This window comes from Physeter macrocephalus, chromosome 1 (genome assembly GCF_002837175.3).
Source record: "Physeter macrocephalus isolate SW-GA chromosome 1, ASM283717v5, whole genome shotgun sequence".
Classification (NCBI taxonomy): domain Eukaryota; kingdom Metazoa; phylum Chordata; class Mammalia; order Artiodactyla; family Physeteridae; genus Physeter; species Physeter macrocephalus.
In genome coordinates, this window is record NC_041214.2 from 37581292 (window position 1) to 37603238 (window position 21947).

Below are 21947 nucleotides of genomic sequence, written 5' to 3' on the forward strand. Positions count from 1 at the left end.
TTTTATCATAAATGGGTGTTGAATTTTGTGAAAAGCTTTTTCTGCATCTATTGAGATGATCATATGTTTTTCAACTTCAATTTGTTAATATGGTGTATCACATTGATTGATTTGCATCTTTGAAGACTTCTTTCATTCCTGGGATAAACCCCACTGGATCATGGTGTATGATCCTTTTAATGTGCTGTTGGATTCTGTTTGCCAGTATTTTGTTGAGGATTTTTGCATCTATGTTCATCAGTGATATTGGCCTGTAGTTTTCTTCCTTTGTGACGTCTTTGTCTGGTTTTGGTATCAGGTTGATGGTGGCCTCATAGAATGAGTTTGTGATTGGTCTGTTTATATTTTCTATTTCTTCCTGGTTCAGTCCCGGAAGGTTGTGCTTTTCTAAGAATTTGTCCATTTCTTCCAAATTGTCCATTTTTTGGCATATAGTTGCTTGTAATAATCTCTCATGCCCCTTTGTATTTCTACAGTGCAGGTGTTACTTCTCCTTTTTCATTTCTAATTCTATTGGTTTGAGTCTTTTCCCTTTCTTTTTTTGATGAGTCTGGCTAATGGTTTATCAATTTTGTTTATCTTCTCAAAGAAGCTGCTTTTAGTTTTATTGATCTTTGCTATTGTTTTCTTCATTTCTTTTTCATTTATTTCTGATCTGATCTTTATGATTTCTTTCCTTCTGCTAACTTTAGGGTTTTTTTGTCCTTCTTTCTCTAATTGCTTTAGGTGTAAAGTTAGGTTGTTTATTTGAGATGTTTCTTGTTTCTTGTGGTAGGCTTGTATTGGTATAAACTTCCCTCTTAAAACTGCTTTTCCTGCATCCCATAGGTTTTCGGTTGCCGTGTTTTCATTGTCATTTGTTTCTGGGTATTTTTTGATTTCCTCTTTGATTTGTTCAGTGATCTCTTGGTTATTTAGTAGTGTACTATTTAGCCTCCATGTGTTTGTATTTTTTACAGATTTTTTCCTGTAACTGATATCTAGTCTCATCGCATTGTGGTCGGAAAAGATACTTGATACGATTTCAATTTTCTTAAATTTACCAAGGGTTGATTTGTGACCCAAGATATGATCTATCCTGGAGAATGTTAATATCAAATTAAGTCCATCTTGTTTAATGTGTCATCTAAAGCTTGTGTTTCCTTATATATTTTCATTTTGGATGATCTGTCCACTGGTGAAAGTGGGGTGTTAAAGTCCCTTAGTATGACTGTGTTACTGTCGATTTCCCCTTTTATGGCTGTTCACATTTGCTTTACGTGTTGAGGTGCTCTTATGTTGGGTGCATAAATATTTACAATTGTTATATTTTCTTCTTGGATTGATCCCTTGATCATTATGTAGTGTCCTTCTTTGTCTCTTGGAATAGTCTTTATTTTAAAGTCTATTTTGTCTCATGAGAATTACCACTCCAGCTTTCTTTTGATTTCCATTTTCATGAATATCTTTTCCATCCCCTCACTTTCAGTCTGTATGTGTCCCAAGGTCTGAAGTGGGTCTCTTATAGACAGCATGTATGCAGGTCTTGTTTTTGTATCCATTCAGCCAGTCTATGTCTTTTGGTTAGAGCATTTAATCTATTTACATTTAAGGTAGTTATCGATATGTATGTTCTTAATGTATTTTTTTACAAATGTATTTTTAAAAGAGTCTTCAATAGCCTAACCACCAGCCCAAACAACACAAATTCCTAGAACACTTTAAGTCCATTCACTTCCCCATGCCATATTATTGCCCCTTTTGTCAGTGCTGTCTTTTTTCCCTTTAAAACTCAAGGCTTCATTTTTTAATAACAAAAGATAATTTTATTGTTCACTGTCTTTCTCATGTTTAAATAATTAATATTTATTAATACTTATATTTATAGTCTTAGTACAACTTGTTTTTTCTGTTAAAGCCACCGAGGGCCAAATGTTTTTTTTTATAGCTTTTTGGTAACCCTACAAATTTGATATGACTATAATTTAAAAGTACAACACTTATTTAGATTTACCTAAATATTGACAATTTTTTTATCAACTACTATTCTTGCATCACAGCCATTCCTTCTGTGGTCTTTATTTTCCTTAAAGCACATACTTTTTTTTTTAACCTGGGCCCCCTGCACTAGGAGTGCAGAGTCTTTTTTAAAATTAATTAATTAATTACATAATTTGGCTGCGTTGGGTCTTAGTTGTGGCATGCAGGACCTTCGTTATGGTGCATGGGCTTCTCTTTAGTTGTGGTGCACGGGCTCCAGAGCGCATGGGCTCAGTAGTTGCGGTGTGTGGGCTTAGTCGCCCCGTGACATGTGGGATCTTAGTTCCCCTACCAGGAATCTCACCAATGTCCTCTGCATTGGAAGGCAGTTCTTAACCACTGGACCACCAGGGAAGTCCCTGAAGTACATACTTTAGAAATTCCTTTAGCAAAGGTCTTTTTGTGATGAACTATTGTTTTTGTCCTTCTAAATTGTCTTTGTTTCACCATTTTTATTTTTTATAAATTTATTTATTTATTTTTGGCTGCATTGGGTCTTTGTTGCTGCACGCAGGCTTTCTTTAGTTGCGGTGAGCTGGGGCTACTCTTCGTGTGGTGTGCAGGCTTTTCATTGTGGTGGCTTCTCTTATTGAGGAGCATGGGCTCTAGGTGCGAGGGCCTCAGTAGTTGTGGTGCACGGGCTCAGTAGCGGTGTGTGGGCTTAGTTGCTCCATGTCATGTGGGATCTTCCTGGACCAGGGCTTGAACCTGTGTCCCTTGCATTGGTAGGCAGATTCTTAACCACTGCACCACCAGGGAAGCCCTCATTATTTTTGAAAGACAGTTTTTCTAAGTTGGCAAAATTTTTTTCCCACTATTTAAAATGTTCTCAATAGTTTTGTGGCTTCTACTACTGCTACTGATTATTCAGCTGCCAGCCTAATTATAGTTTCTCTGCAGATGTCCTACTCTTTATTTCTGGCTGCTTTTAAGTTTTCTTCATCCTGGTGTTCTGCATTCCCCTACACCATTCCAAATGCTGTTTCTTTCTATTTATCCTGACTGTTATACCTTGTCTTTTCTTCATCATTTAATTCATGTCTCTCATAAGTTCTTGAAAATGATCTTCCCTTTATGTCTTTGAATACTGTCTCTCATTTGTTATTTCTATTTCATCTTTCTAGAATTCCACTTAGCTATAGGTTAGATCTTTCCAATCTGTTCTGTCTCTAAACGTCTTATATTTATTTATCTTCTTTGCATTCTGAGTAATTTCTTCAGCTTTATTTTTCCAGTTCATTATGTTTCTCTTCAGATGTGTCTATGGATCTGTTTAATCCATCCACTGAGTTTTACAAGTTATCTTTTTACTTTGAAAATTGTCAAATTCACAGATTATTGTAAAGATCAGAGAACCATGAGTAAATACTGGTATATCTTTCATCTAGATCAGTGGTCCCCAACCTTTCACCAGGGACTGGTTTCGTGGAAGACAATTTTTCCACGGACGGGGTGTGTGGGGGAATGGTTCAGGTGGTAATGCGAGTAATGGGGGGTGGCAGATGAAGCTTCTCTGGCTCTCCCGCTGCTCACCTCCTCCTGTGCAGCCCTGTTCCTAACAGGTACTGGTCCTCGGCCCAGGGGTTAGGGACCCCTGATCTATATGGTTCTCCACCTGTTAACCATCTTGCTACTCTGTGTGAGTGTACACATATATACATATATATATATCGATATACACACATATATACATAATATGCATATACACTATATACTTATATATGCATACACACACACTTTACTTCCTTTTAGGAAACCATCTGAAAGTAGGTTGCAGCCACCATGCATGTTACTCATAAATACTTCAGCATACCTCTCTCAAGAAAAAAGACATTCTCTTACACAAACATGATACACACATAAGGAAATTCACATGAATCAATAATATTACCCAACATATTGTTCATGCTCAGATTTCCCCAATTATTCCCCAAATGTCATTAATATAAGCCTTTTTTTCTAATCTAGGATCCAATCAAGGTTCACACCACTACATTTGGCTGTTATGTCTCTGTAGCATTAATTGTTCTGTGTGTTTCTTTTTTTAAATATAAATTTATTTATTTTATTTATTTATTTTTGGCTGCATTGGGTCTTTGTTGCTGCACGCAGGCTTTCTTTAGTTGCGGTGAGCTGGGGCTACTCTTCGTGTGGTGTGCAGGCTTTTCATTGTGGTGGCTTCTCTTATTGAGGAGCATGGGCTCTAGGTGCGAGGGCCTCAGTAGTTGTGGTGCACGGGCTCAGTAGCGGTGTGTGGGCTTAGTTGCTCCATGTCATGTGGGATCTTCCTGGACCAGGGCTTGAACCTGTGTCCCTTGCATTGGTAGGCAGATTCTTAACCACTGCACCACCAGGGAAGCCCTCATTATTTTTGAAAGACAGTTTTTCTAAGTTGGCAAAATTTTTTTCCCACTATTTAAAATGTTCTCAATAGTTTTGTGGCTTCTACTACTGCTACTGATTATTCAGCTGCCAGCCTAATTATAGTTTCTCTGCAGATGTCCTACTCTTTATTTCTGGCTGCTTTTAAGTTTTCTTCATCCTGGTGTTCTGCATTCCCCTACACCATTCCAAATGCTGTTTCTTTCTATTTATCCTGACTGTTATACCTTGTCTTTTCTTCATCATTTAATTCATGTCTCTCATAAGTTCTTGAAAATGATCTTCCCTTTATGTCTTTGAATACTGTCTCTCATTTGTTATTTCTATTTCATCTTTCTAGAATTCCACTTAGCTATAGGTTAGATCTTTCCAATCTGTTCTGTCTCTAAACGTCTTATATTTATTTATCTTCTTTGCATTCTGAGTAATTTCTTCAGCTTTATTTTTCCAGTTCATTATGTTTCTCTTCAGATGTGTCTATGGATCTGTTTAATCCATCCACTGAGTTTTACAAGTTATCTTTTTACTTTGAAAATTGTCAAATTCACAGATTATTGTAAAGATCAGAGAACCATGAGTAAATACTGGTATATCTTTCATCTAGATCAGTGGTCCCCAACCTTTCACCAGGGACTGGTTTCGTGGAAGACAATTTTTCCACGGACGGGGTGTGTGGGGGAATGGTTCAGGTGGTAATGCGAGTAATGGGGGGTGGCAGATGAAGCTTCTCTGGCTCTCCCGCTGCTCACCTCCTCCTGTGCAGCCCTGTTCCTAACAGGTACTGGTCCTCGGCCCAGGGGTTAGGGACCCCTGATCTATATGGTTCTCCACCTGTTAACCATCTTGCTACTCTGTGTGAGTGTACACATATATACATATATATATATCGATATACACACATATATACATAATATGCATATACACTATATACTTATATATGCATACACACACACTTTACTTCCTTTTAGGAAACCATCTGAAAGTAGGTTGCAGCCACCATGCATGTTACTCATAAATACTTCAGCATACCTCTCTCAAGAAAAAAGACATTCTCTTACACAAACATGATACACACATAAGGAAATTCACATGAATCAATAATATTACCCAACATATTGTTCATGCTCAGATTTCCCCAATTATTCCCCAAATGTCATTAATATAAGCCTTTTTTTCTAATCTAGGATCCAATCAAGGTTCACACCACTACATTTGGCTGTTATGTCTCTGTAGTTTCTCCAATTCTAGGACACTACCTCACATCCCTCTGCTGTTCATGACATTGAAACCTAGGAAGAATATAGGCCAGCTGTTCTGAAGAACATCCCATATTCTGGAATTGTCCAATGGTTTCCTCATTATTAGACTTGGGTCAAACATCTCCAGCCAGAATCCCACATGGGTGATACTGTATCTCTCCAGCCAGAATCCCACATAGGTGATACTATATCTCCCCCTGCCTCCCCTCAGGAGACACATAGTGTCAGATCCTGGTTACAGTGGGTGCGGCCAGACCTCACCATGTAAAGGCACATTTCCCCTCTGTCATTAACAAATATGTGAGGGGTTCTGTGGGACTGTCACTAGCCTGTCCCCCAACTTGTCACCCACTGGTTTTAGCATTCCTTGATCCTTGCCTGACTCAGTTATTACAATAGGGATTACAAATTGGTAATTTTCTAATTCTACCGCTTTTTCTATATTTCTTAGCTAGCATACGTCTATAAAAAAGCGCTTTTCCTCTCCTCCTCTCTTTTTGGGTCTCTAGATAGACTTGTGGATTTTTAAAATTCAGTGTTGTAATCCATTACCATCATTAGTCTTTCTGATGTTCAAATTGTTCAAAATTGGGCCAGTGGGAACCCTTTCAAGACAACTCCTTTGTCCTTTTGACATGACAGTTTTTGCTACTTTCTTGCTTTCTGGCATAACAAATGTTCCAGGCTCACATTGTACTTTCCCTGTTACAGCTTAGGATTAGTTATTTCTCCAAGAAACCTGGTTCCTTTTAGTGGGGAATGATACTTAGAAACCAAGATCTGGTTATTTTATTATCTCTCGTTCCCTCAAATTATATTTTATTATCATGTAGTGGTAGATTTTGTCCAAATAGGATAAAGAGGGAGAAAAGGAGGAGGAGGGAGGGGGCACATTCATTTATCAAGTAATACCAAGCAAGTAATACCTTCGCAACTGGCGCGGGGGCTGCTGCGTATCTGCAGAGCTGAGTCTATAGCACTTTGCTTTGATGTTTATTGGTGGATATTTGTTGATTGCACCTAGGAAGAAAAGAAATCTGTGAGGGGACTCTTATTCACAGCAATTAACATTACAGCAATCTGCTCTGCATGCAAAGTGTCCCTTCACTGTTTTCAACATCCATCAAAGGAAGACACCAACTAAGGTGGCCATATGAGATGAAAGCAGATCTGGTTATCAGGTCCGCTCATTGCCACTGCGGTGTCCTATTGGTTGTTTTAGTTCAACAATTAGATTTTCTATTTTAAAAAACTCTTATTTGAGTTATTATTTTTTACTTGCTCCTTTGGAATATTAAATGCAAAGGGAAAAGGATATTTCCTTTATGGTCTTCATATCATTAACAACAACAGTATAACCACAGTGCCATCTTGGGTTTAATTCATTATAATTCATTTCATCTGAAGTATATTAATTTTTCATAATATGAAAGCATGCCTCTTCCCACACCATTTAAACATTTAAAAACTATTTTTGGATGAGAAACTTTAAAAAATGCATTATTATTTCCATGAAGCATTTAATTTAATTGTGTGTTAAACACAATTAAATCTCTTCCTGGTGGTCCCAGGTCATCATAAGTAGCAAGTTGGTCCTGGGCTGTGATCCAGCACTACCTTCTGAGCTACTATTGTAGATTGGGCTGTGTGTTTCTAGACTGAATGGCCAAGACTCTGATGTTTCTTTTATGTATATCTGATTTTTAATTATCTGTCTTAACTCTAAGGTTGTCAGTCAGTAGTTTTGCATAGAAAATAGGTCGATTCTGATGTGAACTGTATCTGACAGCCAATTCTGTCAGAGCAGTGTGATAAAAAAGAGTCACTTAGAGAGGGAGCTGGACTGGGATGCCTAGGAGGGTGAGGACCACATCTGTTTTGGTCCCTCCTTGATACCTCATACCTCAACAGTGAGTGGCTCAGAGTAGGTACCTAATACATATATGTTAATGTTGAGGGGTGAGTGTGGGTCTGGGGGCCTGCTATTGAATGGAGCATGTAGGATTGAATATGTTATGTTAAAGTCTTTTCAACTTTTTGTACTTTCACAGCTATAGTTTAAAGATTGGAGATTTCTAGATACTTAAAGTTTTAGAAAACTTTAAACCCCAAGTAATTCTTCTTAAAACATCTCTTCCCCTTTCCCTGGGTGATGGGGGGGTGCCATTTATCTAATCATACAGTTTGACTAGTTACCAAGAAACACCACTAAGAATTTTGCTGAGCTGGGGAAGGAAATTCCATCTTAACTTCCTTTCAACTTTCTGCCTCATAAGGAGTATTTCTTTACACGTTGCTGAGTCTTTCAAGGTGTTACAAATGCCTTGTGATTTCTTTTTTCAGAATGACCCCTGGCCTTCATTTATTTTTTCCCTTATTTTTTTCCAGCTCTTCTTTCTGGATCCTATTCCAGAACCCATCCACACAAATTTCATTCTGGGAGCAACTTCTCCTATACCAGTGTTTCTCAAACTATAATGTACATATGAATCACATGGGGATCTTGATAAAATGCAGATTCTGGAACAAAATGTATGGGGTGGGGCCTGCGATTCTCCATTTTTCACAAGCTCCCAGGTGATGCTGAGATGTTGGTCCTAGACGCACACCTAGAGTAGCAGAGGACAAGAGGACATGACATTACCCTGACGACCATTTCCCAAGGCTCCTCAGACCTCACTGACCCTGACTAGTCAGTGTCTCTGCAGCTTTAACTGGTCTCACCATGAATGTCAGTGACAAGTTTGAGACACAGTCAGAATTTTCCTTAAGCTACACTGTGTGCCCTTTAGCCTGTGTGTTCACTTTCCTTTATCTGTACTCCAAAAGTAAATTCACCACAAAAATGATCAGAAATCTGACAGTGCTTTTCTTCAACTTCCAGAGTCATATCAGGACATAGCTTCTCTTAATCCATCCTGTTGCATTCAAAATGAATTGCATACTTTCAAGGCAAGCTCACTCCAAGAAATACAGCCCACGTTTCTTTTTCATGGGCACCAGTTACACTAATACTGGCATCATAAAAACTCATTAACAAAGCTAAGAAAGTTTTGCAAGGATGTATCTTTTATTCTGACAGGTAAACTGGTATCTCCTAATACTTCAAACTCTGCCTTTGGAACTTGTAAAAGCAAAGCCAAGGATTGTTGAATTTTTCTCTGGCTCTCTCTTTTGGGGTGTTAACCAGTCAAACTTTCCATCAAAGGGCAGCGTGATAATGTTACATGCCAAGGGTTTCTACTTTGTAGCTAACAGTCCAGGCTGTGACTTCACACCCCCAGACTGTGCTGCTCCATGTAGACTGTGAGCAACTGCTTGTTATGATTGTTTCTCCATGGGAACCAGAAGCATAAAAAAGATGAGCCAGAAAATTCAATGCTTAGAAACCAGAGGCTTCCTCTCTCCACATCCATCATTACATATTTTCCTTGCTGAGCCTGCAGTGCCCTTGAAGACAGAGGTTTCCAAGAATCCATGTCAATTCATCAACCCTTCTTTGAGGGAATACCAAGTATACTCTTAAAGTGCAAGAAAGAACAGATTTTATGACTTACGCCTGACTGAGCTTATAAAGGCCTTCGCAAACTTCACACCATATCTGTGGTCAGGCTTATGAATGCGGCCAAGCTGGACCAAGTGGTGATCCAAAGGGTAGCTGGCTAGATCTTCCAGTTCCTGGTCATTCCAAGAAGGGCCAAGGGAAAACACAAATAAGGCATAACCTTGACACTTGGCTCTCAAGGATTCTTTCTTTAAGGTTTCCCTATCCATGTGACTGGTTTCCCCAGCAGATATCACAAAAATGACTTTATTTCTTCTCAGATTGGGTGTACTCAAGAAGACATTGTTCAGAGTCCACTGTAAGGCATGACCAATAAAAGCATCTCCATTGAGCTGCTGAACTGATTCTTCCACGTGCCTCTTCATGAGGCGTTTACTCTTGTAGGTGGTAAGGTTGAATTCACTTCTAACAGGACTCCTCTGAGTGTTGGGTAGGAAGTGGGGGGGAGCATGGCTTAATAGGGCCACCCGGTCTCCAGTGACAGAGGTCTCAGGCTCTGGGGTGATTTCAAAGTGATCTAACAGTGCTCCCAGGAAGCCTCTTATGTCTTCAAATTCTGCACTTCCCACATGCCGGGAGCCATCCAGAAGGAAAGCAGTGTCCATGTAAGATTGCATGGCGAGTGGTCTGGCTTGGTCGCAAGAAGCATCCGGCTTGCATATATCTGCAGACCAAAAGTCACTTAGGGTTACTAAACAGAAACGGACAGAAAAGGAAGAGATAGCATCTCAAACATTTTGACATTTGGAAGCTGCATAATCTTTGATGTTAAAGTAGTAACTAAATGACTTTGAGGTCAGCAACAGGAAGATTTCCTAGTACGTGGTTTGCATTTTGATTTCCAAAATACAGATTTTTATACACAGCCCGTGTCTTGAGTTCCATTCACTAATATTATCTGACTTTTTAAAATTAGGTTGCTTTCAACAGAAGTTTCATCTTGGCTCTGCTTTAAGTTTATAAAGATTGAAGTGGACAATTCATCTCATGATTGTACATGATGTACTGTATCATGACATAAAAACTAATGATCTCTGTAATTGACAATATACAGGTTAAACCAATGGCCCCTATCATCCCACGCACACTGCTTTACTATGAAAAGTAATCTGCTTAAAAAGTAAGAGTGAAAAAAGCAATGCATCTTTTATTTCAATTTAAATAAAGGTTTATAACTCTAAGTCTATCTATGTAGAGACATTAAGGACAAAACTACCGCTCATGTCTTATGTCCAAAGTACCTATTAGTTGAAAGCTCAGTATGTGTTTGTTAAATAAATGAGTATAAATACTACATGTTAACAGACTTTCATAAAATATGAGGTCATTTTAATAATTATGCATACCTCATTTTAAAAAAGGTACAGTAACAAAAACAGAGAGTGCATTAATTTATTGAACCTGACCACAATGAATATTCAGAGGAATAAAAAATAACTTGGAAATGAAAGGATCTTAGAGGTCACCTAATCTTCTAATTTTACTGAAGAGTCTGAGGGTGGGAGAATAGAGTTATTTTGCCAAAGGAGACAGCAGCATTTCTAGAAGGGTCTGCGTATGAAGTCAGTGTGGTACTGTTTGAAGCAAGACCACATAGTACAGCAGAGGGGAGGCCCCTTGGCCTGAGAACCAGGATGCCTGTGTTCTGGTCTAGCTGTCCCCAGTAACAAACATGCTGTGTGCCCCCATCCAAGCCAAGACTGGGTCTTAATTCTGCATAACTAGGTGCTTGGATTAGATTCACCCAGAGAACCCTTTCAGGGTTGATATTCTGCAATCCTAGATTTCCAATAACAGTTGATGGTTAAGGATGAGAATTAAAGAGAATTTTCTCTTTAAAAACTAAAGAGAAATGGAAAAACACACGTGTGGACAGCCAGTACTTGGATATGGGCCTGGCCATGAACAAAAGCTATCAGATGAAAGGTTAATAACCAGAGTGCAGATCCTTAGGGGTTGGAGCAAACTTCAGAACTTCAGTCTTACTCATGGACTCAATAAAGATATAAGATCTGAACAAGTTATGATTCCCTTCTTAAAATTCAATAAAATTTGATGACGCTGTTTAACAGTCAGATAACAGCACAGTCACCTGTGTGCAAGGCAGTTTCTAAAATCAGAGACAGTAGCCTGCCCATTTACTCAATTTTGTGGGGTTTCTTAATTGCAAGAAACAACAGCCCAAATACCTTCCATTATATGACTCAGAGACAAAACAAGGATTTAAGCCAAGAAATGGAGCCAAAATATATCCCCAGACACACACTGGCAACTTCTGACCATGCATCAGACCAGCACATGCATCACTGATGTGTCTACGCACAGCTGAGAACTCGAGGGGCATGTTTCTGCCCGTGGTGTGGTGAGCTCTTCGGGAGGCGGGTGGAGGAAATGATCAGAGGGCAGCAGAGGGGAAGACAGAAGGAAGAGAGGGTTATTAGGAGAAATCCCACTTCTCCCTTGGAGTTGCCACCTCCCTGTGAAGTCACTCACATGACCAGAATGAGCATCTCATTGACACACAAGCAGAAGGAGAGGAATTAAGCATTTTCTTCAAGGCCAAATATGGAGTTTCAGGGAACAGCATAATAGGATCTGTGTTTCTCATCAATTGCAGGTGTCTTAATGCCAGCTTTCTCAGGTTTGATCTGGCTGTGAGCAAACTATTTCATCTCATCTGTAAAATGGAGCTAATAACCTTTCAAACAGTTTAGGGTGATTATAAGTATTGAATGAAACAATGAGAAGAGTGCTTAGAACACAATAAAGCCAATAGCCTAAGAATTAAGTATCATCATCATCACCATCAGTGTTATATAAAGCAATTAGAACAGTGTGTGGCTAATAATGAATGTCTGATAACTGTAAACTATCACACCCACCAGTAACCTCAGTGGGTCCCACTCTCTTTGTAATTATTAGAACATTCAAATTATTAGAATACTCAAATACAGGTCTGTCCGGTTCTCCAGCTAGACCTATAGATTGTGTATAAAACACAACCACAGACAAACCAGCATTGCAAATCTTTCTGATGCTTAACATTTGGGAGCCCGAGCAAACCTCTTTCCAATGAGAAATGCATGAATTTCTGCTAATTTCCACTCCCACTGTAAAGCATTTCTTTGGGGTTCTGAACATTTGAGATTTAGAAAACTCATAAATATACAGCATGAAAAAGTTGGCAATGGGATAGGCTAAATTTTTTCTAAAAATGATTCCTGTTTCCTAGAAGCTGCATGAGCTGAGAGGCTCCATCTGTGGATGAGGCTGTGTGGCGAGGTGAGGCCGGAGCCCCAGAGAGATCCTCCCAAGGCCACTAGCGTCTCTGCTGCCAAGTTCCAGCCAGTCCTGCCAATGGTGACTCACTGCACTGCTTAACGGGCCTGATAGTTATGTTCTCCCTGTGGGTCTCACCATAGCAGAAAGTGCACCGCTGGAGTCCCTCTAGTGCTGGCGCAGAGTCAATCCTGTGTGGAACCATGATGACTTGGAATCTGCCAGTGTCGTCAATCTGCAAGAAGCAGAAGCAAGAGAAAGAAGAGCTTCATGGGTGGGGCTGCAGGAACCTCCCAGGATGGTCCAGGGAGCTGAGATCTGCAGAGGGAAGTGGGGGCCTCTTCCTCTAAGAGGGTCCCGGGAGGCTGAAGGGCAGAGGCGCTAAGAGCACTGTCTGGGTTTAACCTACGACTTTCTCTTTAGCTGGATGACAAGTGGCTTTGCCTCTGTTTCCACATCTGTGAACAGAATAGTCATACTACTCCCTAAGAGGGCTACCATGGGCACTAAATGAATTCATAATTGAAAAGCACTTACTGGCACCAGGTAGGTGCCATGTGGGTCATCAGAGACCGCAAAGCACTTCCACTCACAGCCCAGTGAGTTCGTTCTTAAGTTCATCATTCCCATTTTACAGATGAGGAAACTGAAGCTCAGAGAAAGGTTAAAGGACTGATCAAAAGACACTGGACATGGAAACCATTTAAGGGAAAGGGCCAGAGACACCCCTCTTCCCAAGTCCAGACAACTGTGTGAAATCACAGATGTGCTATAGAACCGGCTTTGAGTTCCTACCATGAACCAGGCTTTGACCCTGGCTTTGAAGTACAGACCCAGATTCACGTCCAGGCAGCTCTCCTCTGAACAACTTCCCACCCTTTCCAATTTGGCCCTATTATTAGTAACCTCCCCGAGGAATTTGAGGCTGCAGAGAGGCAGACAGTATGGAGGCTCCAAATAATGAAGAATAATTAGCTTGTCAGTTAATTGACTCAGAGATCACTGACAGTTGAAGGCGTATTGTGGGTGTGATCCTACCCAATGCCTCAGAGATGTGTCACACAATATTTAGTCTCCCCTGTGAACCCATCTGTCTAACCCCCTCCCCTCCTTCTCAGGGAAGCTTCCTTCCCATACTTTATTCACAGCCCATCTGGCTAACCCCTTCCCCTCCTTCTCAGGGAAGCTTCCTTCCCATACTTGATCCACAGCCCATCTGGCTAACCCCTTCCCCTCCTTCTCAGGGAAGTTTCCTTCCCATACTTGATCCACAGAGGTGCAACTCAGGCAGCTGTGTTGGTGTGGGGTGACCCCATTTCTCAGCAGAGCGGATTGCATCAGGGATGGACACCTGAGCCAATCAGAAACCCAGAACTGGGGTCCTGAGGGCAGTGCATCTCCCCGTCTTAGTGGTGAGCACGGACAGGGCTGCAGGCTGGTCATCTTCTATGTTGTTCATTGAGGAGCAAGGGACATGGGAAGGGGGGGTGGGGGCTTTCCTGAGAGTTTTCTCTGTTTCCGCCCATCTTTTATTCTCCTGTGTATAAAAGACGGAGAAATCAGCACTCCCCTGAATTCCTCTCTGGGAGACCACCGTGTTTGCCTTCCTAAGCCATCTGGGTGAGAGGGGGAGGCTCGGAGGGGATAAGCGGTAACTGAAGATTTTAGCTAAATTTCTAGGCACAAATGTACAGAGAAAGGAAGGTATGGTGTCTGACAAAGACTGAGAGGGAAGAAACAGAGTGAGAGTGAGCATCGTGTGGTTTAAGAGAAGAGAGAAAAAGAAAAGACTCTGTGATGAAATTCCACATATAAGCAAGTTTTAAAAAATGGTACAAATGAACTTATTTACAAAACAGAAGTAGAGTTACAGATGTGGAAAACAAACTTATAATTACCAAGGGGTAGGAGGGATAAATTGGGAGATTGGGATTGACATATACACATTATATAAAATAGATAAATAATAAGAACCTACTGTATAGCACAGGGAACTCTACTCAATACTCTGTAATGACCTATATGGGAAAAGAATCTAAAAAAGAGTGGATAGATGTATATGTATAACTGATTCACTTTGCTGTACACCTGAAACTAACAACATTGTAAAGCAACTATACTCCAATAAAAATTAATTAAAAAAAGAAAAGACCCTGTGATAGTCGGGTGGCAGAAAAGGGACAGGTGGTGGGGACATAAATGGGGACATTTTGTGAATGGGGACCTGTACACACAGTCTTGACTCTTGATTCTTGTCTACCAGAAGACACAATTAGCCTGAATTATTAGCGGCTTTTAATAGGTGTCTGGGCAATATTTCCAGTGAATCATGCCATTGCTTCATCTGGACTGTGATGAGGGACCAGGAAACCAAATCCAGAGAGCATGGGTGAGTCCATCTGATAGGGGTAAAGTAATTTCTTATTGACAACTATCAGGGTCCGGGAAAAAAAGTTACAGAAGGCTTGAGCTAGAAATCTTAGAAGCCAATCCCACCATTTCATAGATGAGGAAAGTTAGCCCAGAGTGGGGAGGAATACAGATGCCTCCAGTTTAAACTTTGCCTCCTGCACTGTTGGTGGGAATGTAAATTGATACAGCCACTAAGGAGAACAGTATGGAGGTTCCTTAAAAAACTAAAAATAGAACTACCATATGACCCAGCAATTCCATTACTGGGCATATACCCTGAGAAAACCATAATTCAAAAAGAGTTATGTACCACAATGTTCATTGTAGCTCTATTTACAATAGCTAGGACATGGAAACAACCTAAGTGTCCATCGACAGATGAATGGATAAAGAAGATGTGGCACATATATACAATTGAATATTACTCAGCCATAAAAAGAAATGAAATTGAGTTATTTGTAGTGAGGTGGATGGACCTAGAGTCTGTTCTACAGAGTGAAGTAAGTCAGAAAGAGAAAAACAAATACTGTATGCTAACACATATATATGGAATAAAAAAAAATGGTACCAATGAACCTAGTGGCAGGGCAGGAATAAAGGCGCAGACGTAGAAAATGGACTTGAGGACACAAGGGATGGAAGGGGAAGCTTGGGTGAAGTGAGAGTAGCATCGACATATATACACTACCAAATGTAAAATAGCTAGTGGGAAGCAGCAACATAGCACAGGGAGATCAGCTCCGTGCTTTGCGACGACCTAGAGGGCTGGGAAAGGAAGGGTGGGAGGGAGACGCAAGAGGGAGGAGATATGGGGATATATGTACACATACAGCTGATTCACTTTGTTGTAAACAGAAACTAACACAGTACTGTGAAGCAATTATACTCCAATAAAGGTGTATTAAAAAAACAAAACAAATCAAAAACTTTGCTCTCCCCACATAAGACCTACCTTCCGCCCTCTGCCTGAGCTACTTTGACTGTAGTTTTGTATCAGGGGGTTCTAACTTGATTTGGAACAGCGTTCTCACCATGTCACCGAGAGATTGCTGCCCTTTGTTCACTAGTTTGTGTTCTGTGTGTCTACCATGTGGCAACTTCCATCCTTCTGGCAGTGGCACTAGTTGATAACTTAGGCTTCACATTTAACCATGTATCAACATGTTGGTGTCAACCTAAAGCCATACTTTCCACTCATTGATTCTAGTGCGTTCCCCCCCCACCCCCACCCCGCCACTGGGAGAGACCTCAGGGGGTCTGTGCTCTCCACTCCCCTTCCCCCAAGTAATTTCTTAATTAATAAAGTTCGGCAGATGTGGTCTTAGAGATCACTCATCCTACCACACGTCATTGGAGCAACTGTAATTAGCATATTACAGAAAAATTCCCCAAGATGAATGTGGGTTGGGGATTTAAAATAGAAGGGTCCTATGGGTCCCTTTTCTTATTGCTCACTTTCCTGTGGATTCAAAGATGCACCAGCTTGGATGATCCACAGATGGGTAATATGAGCTTTCAGTACATCATTCTGGATGATACCCTGCTCTTTGCTTTCTCAGCATCATGGGGCTCCATGAATTGGTGCATTCGAAAAAGATACCATTAACACTCTTTAGACAATTCTCTATTAACAAAGGAAATCCATTTAAAAATAAAAGGGCAGGGTGCTCAGAGTGCTAAAGTTTCCCATTAACCCTCTCTCCCCTCAATTTCAGCTCTGTTTCATCACTAGAATAATCTGTAATGTCAACTATTACACCTAATGTTTCTCTCACCTGCAACGCTAAACAGCAGAGTAAAGGGAAGAAAATAAGGCTAGCTATAAAGGACACATTTCTTATACATATATTAGAAAGGGAGACCCAGCCCACATTAGAATTCTTCACGGGCAGCAAATAAAATTTCACCAGAATTAAGAGGTAATTGCCCAACAAATTTAAAGGAAAAACCCTATGGACGAAACAAAGCTGAGATTTAGGTTTTTCCAATCAAAAATGGTCTTCCAGTCCAGAAGGATGAACAGCTCATCACTCGGCTTCAGACCATCAGGAAAAATTTCCAAGATGGTGATCATACAACAGGTTTGCTCAGAAACATAGGGAAATGAGCCCATGTTTTCAGAGCAGCTGCTTCTGAGACCTGCCACACGTGTCTACACAGGTTCCAAATTTCAGTTGGATTCTATTGAACTCTCAGACAAATCAAGATATAGAAAAGTCACAATGGTTATGAAACGAACAAGGGGTTTTGTGATATGGCCTCCAAATAAAAATTTATTGTGTCATTAAAATTTTGAGCTCTGTTCTTAAAGTACTAATAAATGACAGTTTAAGAGCAAGTGAAGAGAATGGATAGAATAAAGAAACAGAAGGGAAATGGAGAAGTAGTAACATCATCTCTCTTCTGTAATGTCAGGTATTGGGCTCTCATCAATTTGTTTTGAGCCCTTCTAGACAACCCTGCATAGCTCCATCCTCTAATAGGTGAGGTCTTTTGGTTTTCTACTTACTCTTGTGTCCTCAGAGCCTAGGATGGCACCTGGTATATATGAGCTGCTCATTCAACATCTGTTGGATGAATGAACCTTGGGACCAAGTCTGACTTCTGTCTGCAACTCTAACTCTTTTTCTACCCAAGGGATGTTGGGGCCAATACTGCTCTAATCTGTGAGGGTCATTGTCAAGAATCTGAACCTTCATTGGTGCTCTTTTGAGATAAATTCCTTCAAGAAAGGAGCAAGGAGTCTCTAGGTGATGTGGGTAGAATCTCTAAGTGGGACTGTTAATACTCCAAAGTTTAAAAGAAAAACTCTACAAAATATATTTTCTAAAGTTATATGCTATGCACATACCTTTGAGAGGGTAGGTGGAATTGTGTCTGTTTAAATTTGTATCGCAAGTACCATCAATCATTTGTGTCAGGATATTAAGCTGTCTCCTATTTTGTGACTAAATAAAGCCAAGGGACAATGGGCGCTCCCAATAAACAGAGGGAATTAGGAGGACTCTGTGTGTAACCAATCCACTTACAGAAACTTTGAGCCGCTGCCTCTCAAAGCAGATTCATTAGCATAGGCTGGCCCCAGTCTTCTAATTTATGTGCATTTTCTTTTCTGAGCCTCACAGATCAGGCTGCTCATTTGCATAATTCTGAGTTAGTTTCAGTGATGCTAATAGCAGTTTCAGCTTTACAACCCAGACTTTAATACAGTTAAACAGATTTTAGTTCACCGTCAAGAAACTGATAACAATAATAATTAAAGCAAGAGCTACCATTCTTGAGTGTTTGCTATGTCCTAGGCACTGGTGCATGGAGTTACATCATTTGTTCTTCACACCAATGCTAGGAAACAAGCACTGCTTTCTGCATTCTACAGAGGAGTATTATATTTCAATTCTGGTCTGCTTAGTTTAGCACTTTCACAGAAAATTAGGGAGCTGGAGAGGGTCTCAAAAAAGCCACTTAATCCTAGTTCTCCAGGAAAGACAGAAGTCACCCTTGCCAGGTGAGTGACCACCCCTACAAAAGGCCTTCAGAGAAAGGTGGTGTCTTGACCACCTACATTTAGCCATCTGGCCCATGGCAACGTAAGTCAATCTTGCCTTCAGAAAGCTCTTACTCAAATCTAAACTGGAGTTTCCACTGCTATGATTCCCAGTTTCTCTAATAAGAGATTTTGCTAACTTGGACTTGGCTGGCTAGTTTTCTCCAGTAATAATCCTCCACACACCTGAAGGCAGTGACTCGGTCGCTTCTCACTTTCCTTTCTCTACATGAATTAATTTTTAAACGCTTGTCCTTCTGGTTTAGGTTACATTTTCCAATACCCTTTGCAGATGCATGGGGTCCCTCCTCATGGCTTCCCCATGAATGGAGAACAAAACAGCATGTTGGGTGGTCACAGATGACCAGAAGGACACTATGCCAGGTCCAGCAGGTGTTTTGTAAGGAACCCCTGCCACTGAGGCTCTATTGATAGAGTGGGTTTTTTTTTTGTTTTTTGGGTTTTTTTTTTGCGGTACACGGGCCTCTCACTGTTGCGGCCTCTCCCGTTGTGGAGCACAGGCTCTGGACGTGCAGGCTCAGTGGCCATGGCTCACGGGCCTAGCTGCTCTGTGGCATGTGGGATCTTCCCAGACCGGGGCACGAACCCGTGTCCCCTGCATCGGCAGGCGGACTCTCAACCACTGCGCCACCAGGGAAGCCCTGATAGAGGGTTTTAAAGGTCGCCGTGATCCCAAGTGGTTTATTTAGAAATGCTACACAGTAAGATTTTTTTAAAAATTAATTAATTAATTATTGGTTGCGTTGGGTCTTCGTTGCTGTGCGCGGGCTTTCTCTAGTTGCAGCGAGCAGGGGCTACTCTTTGTTGCGGTGCATGGGCTTCTCATTGCTGTGGCTTGTCTTTGTTACGGAGCATGGGCTCTAGGCACGCTGGCTTCAGTAGTTGTGGCTCGCAGGCTCTAGAGTGCAGGCTCAGTAGTTGTGGCACACGGGCTTAGTTGCTCCACGGCATGTGGGATCTTCCGGGACCAGGGCTCGAACCCATGTCCCCTGCATTGGCAGGTGGATTCTTAACCACTGTGCCACCCGAGATGTCCCCACAGTAAGATTTTAATCTTCAACCTAAGAAGCTATAACTGGAATGGCTTTTCCTTTATAAAGTATGGATATTTACATGATTTGTGAAGTTATAAAATCAGTCCTTTGGTTTCCATTCCATGACCACATCAGTGACATCCACGAATATTTACTGGCTACCCAGATTTAGTATCTTTACATCCGGAGCCAACTCAGAGAGTCCCTTGGAGAAGCACTAGAATAGAGGCCTGGATTCAAGCCCTGACATTGCCACTTGTCAGCTGTGTGAACCGGGGCATAGGGTCCACTTCTCCAGACTCAGTGTTCTTACCCATACAACGGGAATAACAATGATTCCCATCTCATACACACTGCTTGTGGGAACTAAACAGGATGATGCATATCAAGGGCTTGGCATGTTCCTGGTACATAGTAATAAACAGTACAGCTCCATGCTTTCTTGTAAACGCCCCTGAATACAGGCAAAAAAGAGAGAGAAGAGTTATGAGGCAGCTTGCCTTTCTTACCACAAACGAGTGCTTGATGGCAGGCACCTGGCTGAAGGCGATCACCACCGGGATAATGTCCAGGGTGCTGAACTCCAGGCCGGCTGTCGTGATGGTCTGGGCATCTGCAGATGGGCCGCCACTGAAGAATGTGGCGATTCTTCTGGTGTGAGCCCCTGGGAGCATCCGCTTGAAGACATTCCTGGAGACAAACCTCATGGCCTTGCCAATGTCCCTGCTGGACGTGGACCGCTCGTAAGGAAGGGCCTCGATCTGTCTGAGGAGTCTGTCCTTCCTGTAGGCGTCGGAGAAGCGGATGAGGAGCCTGGCGTGGGAGTTGTAGGTGAGCACGGCCACGCGAGCGCCCGCAGAGCAGTGGTTCTCCCGGACCCGGAGACCGCCCAGCAGGGAGGTCATCATCTCCTTCATCCGTGCGAACTCTGGCTCCGTGACGCCCCGGGACTGGTCCAGCGCGAACACCAGCTCCGTGGGATGCACAGGGCACCGCAGGGCTCCTAAAAGGCCAGAACATGTGCCTTACCACGAGAACACTCGCTTAAAAATGAAAAAAGATATGCACATAAAAGGCGAAGTAATTTAGATGTTAAATATTAAAATATGGAAACACAATCATTAAATATAAATAACTTAAATAGTAAAACAAACACTTAAATATTTAAATCTTTAATAATTAAAATGGTATTCTAAAAACTGACTTTGATCTTTTAAATAAAGCAAAAGATGAACTCATTTATGAAACAGAAACAGACTCACAGACATAGAAAACAAACTTACGGTTACCAAAAGGGATAGGGGTGGGGATATATTAGGAGTTTGGGATTAGCAGATACACGATATTATATATAGAATAGATAAACAACAAGGTCCTGCTGTATAGCACAGGGAACTATATTCAATATCCTGTAATAAACCATAATGGAAAAGAATCTGAAAAAGAGCATGTGGGTGTGTGTTTGTTAATGTCTGCTGTACACCAGAAACTAACACCACATTGTAAATCAACTATACTTCAATTAAAAAAAATACAAGAAAAGTCTATAATTCAATTTGAGTTTTAATGAAATTTGTAAGTTCATTACTAAGACTCCTAAATAATAAAGAGCTCATGGACATGCCCTTCTACCTACAGAGATTGGGTCGATGGTATCATGTTTGTTCCTGGAACTTTGTTAAATAAACTAAAACATAACATTCTTTACTTAATGAGGAAATTTAACAGGGGTTAAAAAGGGATGGATGTGAAAGCTCTGTTGATAATTTCAGACAGATTGGGATTTACCCTCTCTGTGCCTCAGTTTGCTCATCTGTAAAATGACAGTCCTAACCGCACCCACTGCCTAGGCCTGTGTTGGGGATTAAGTGAATCAACACAGGTAATGAAAGCATTTAGGACCACAGTGCCTGGTACACAGCAGGTGCTCAATTAATGTTCACCATTACTGTTATTATTACAGACTCACTCATTGTGAGAGAGAACAGCTATATTACTTAAAAGAATGAGGAAACCTTCAACTGATAAATTTTTATTTAACAGAAATGCCAGTTTAACCAATAGATATGCCTTATTACTTAGAGAAACTCTGAATTAGGATTGTTAATCACGAATGTAAGTGTTAAGATTTAATCATTGATCCCAATTTACTCATTCTAATCCCAGTATCCTGCACTTATCACAGTCGGAGATTTATAAATATCTAATTATCTGATTAATGCTTGCCTCTCCCACTACCTTATGAAGTGTGGAGACAGGGATGATCTCTCTCTTGACTGCCAGATTCTTAGTCCCTGCCATACAGCTGGGATCTCATAAATGTTGAATGAAAAAGAACCAAACAAAGGACAGTTCTTTGCAACAGGTACAGGAAAAACAGAACTTTCTGGATGGGTGAGATGCCTGGTGTTCAGATACATGTTGGTAAGAGG

The 21947-nt window shown here is 41.0% G+C and overlaps 1 protein-coding gene across 1 annotated transcript in view; it reads right to left on the bottom strand.

Annotated features, from left to right (window-relative positions):
* Positions 1-21947, bottom strand: part of COL6A6 (collagen type VI alpha 6 chain) — a 111925-nt gene that overhangs the window by 9853 nt on the left and 80125 nt on the right. The window contains exons 32-35 of the mRNA XM_007115463.3: positions 20025-20518; positions 12643-12739; positions 9218-9889; positions 6587-6680 (exon numbers count right to left, since the gene is read on the bottom strand). Of these exons, the coding sequence (XP_007115525.2) occupies positions 6587-6680; positions 9218-9889; positions 12643-12739; positions 20025-20518 (1357 nt within the window). The remainder of the gene's footprint in view (positions 1-6586; positions 6681-9217; positions 9890-12642; positions 12740-20024; positions 20519-21947) is intronic.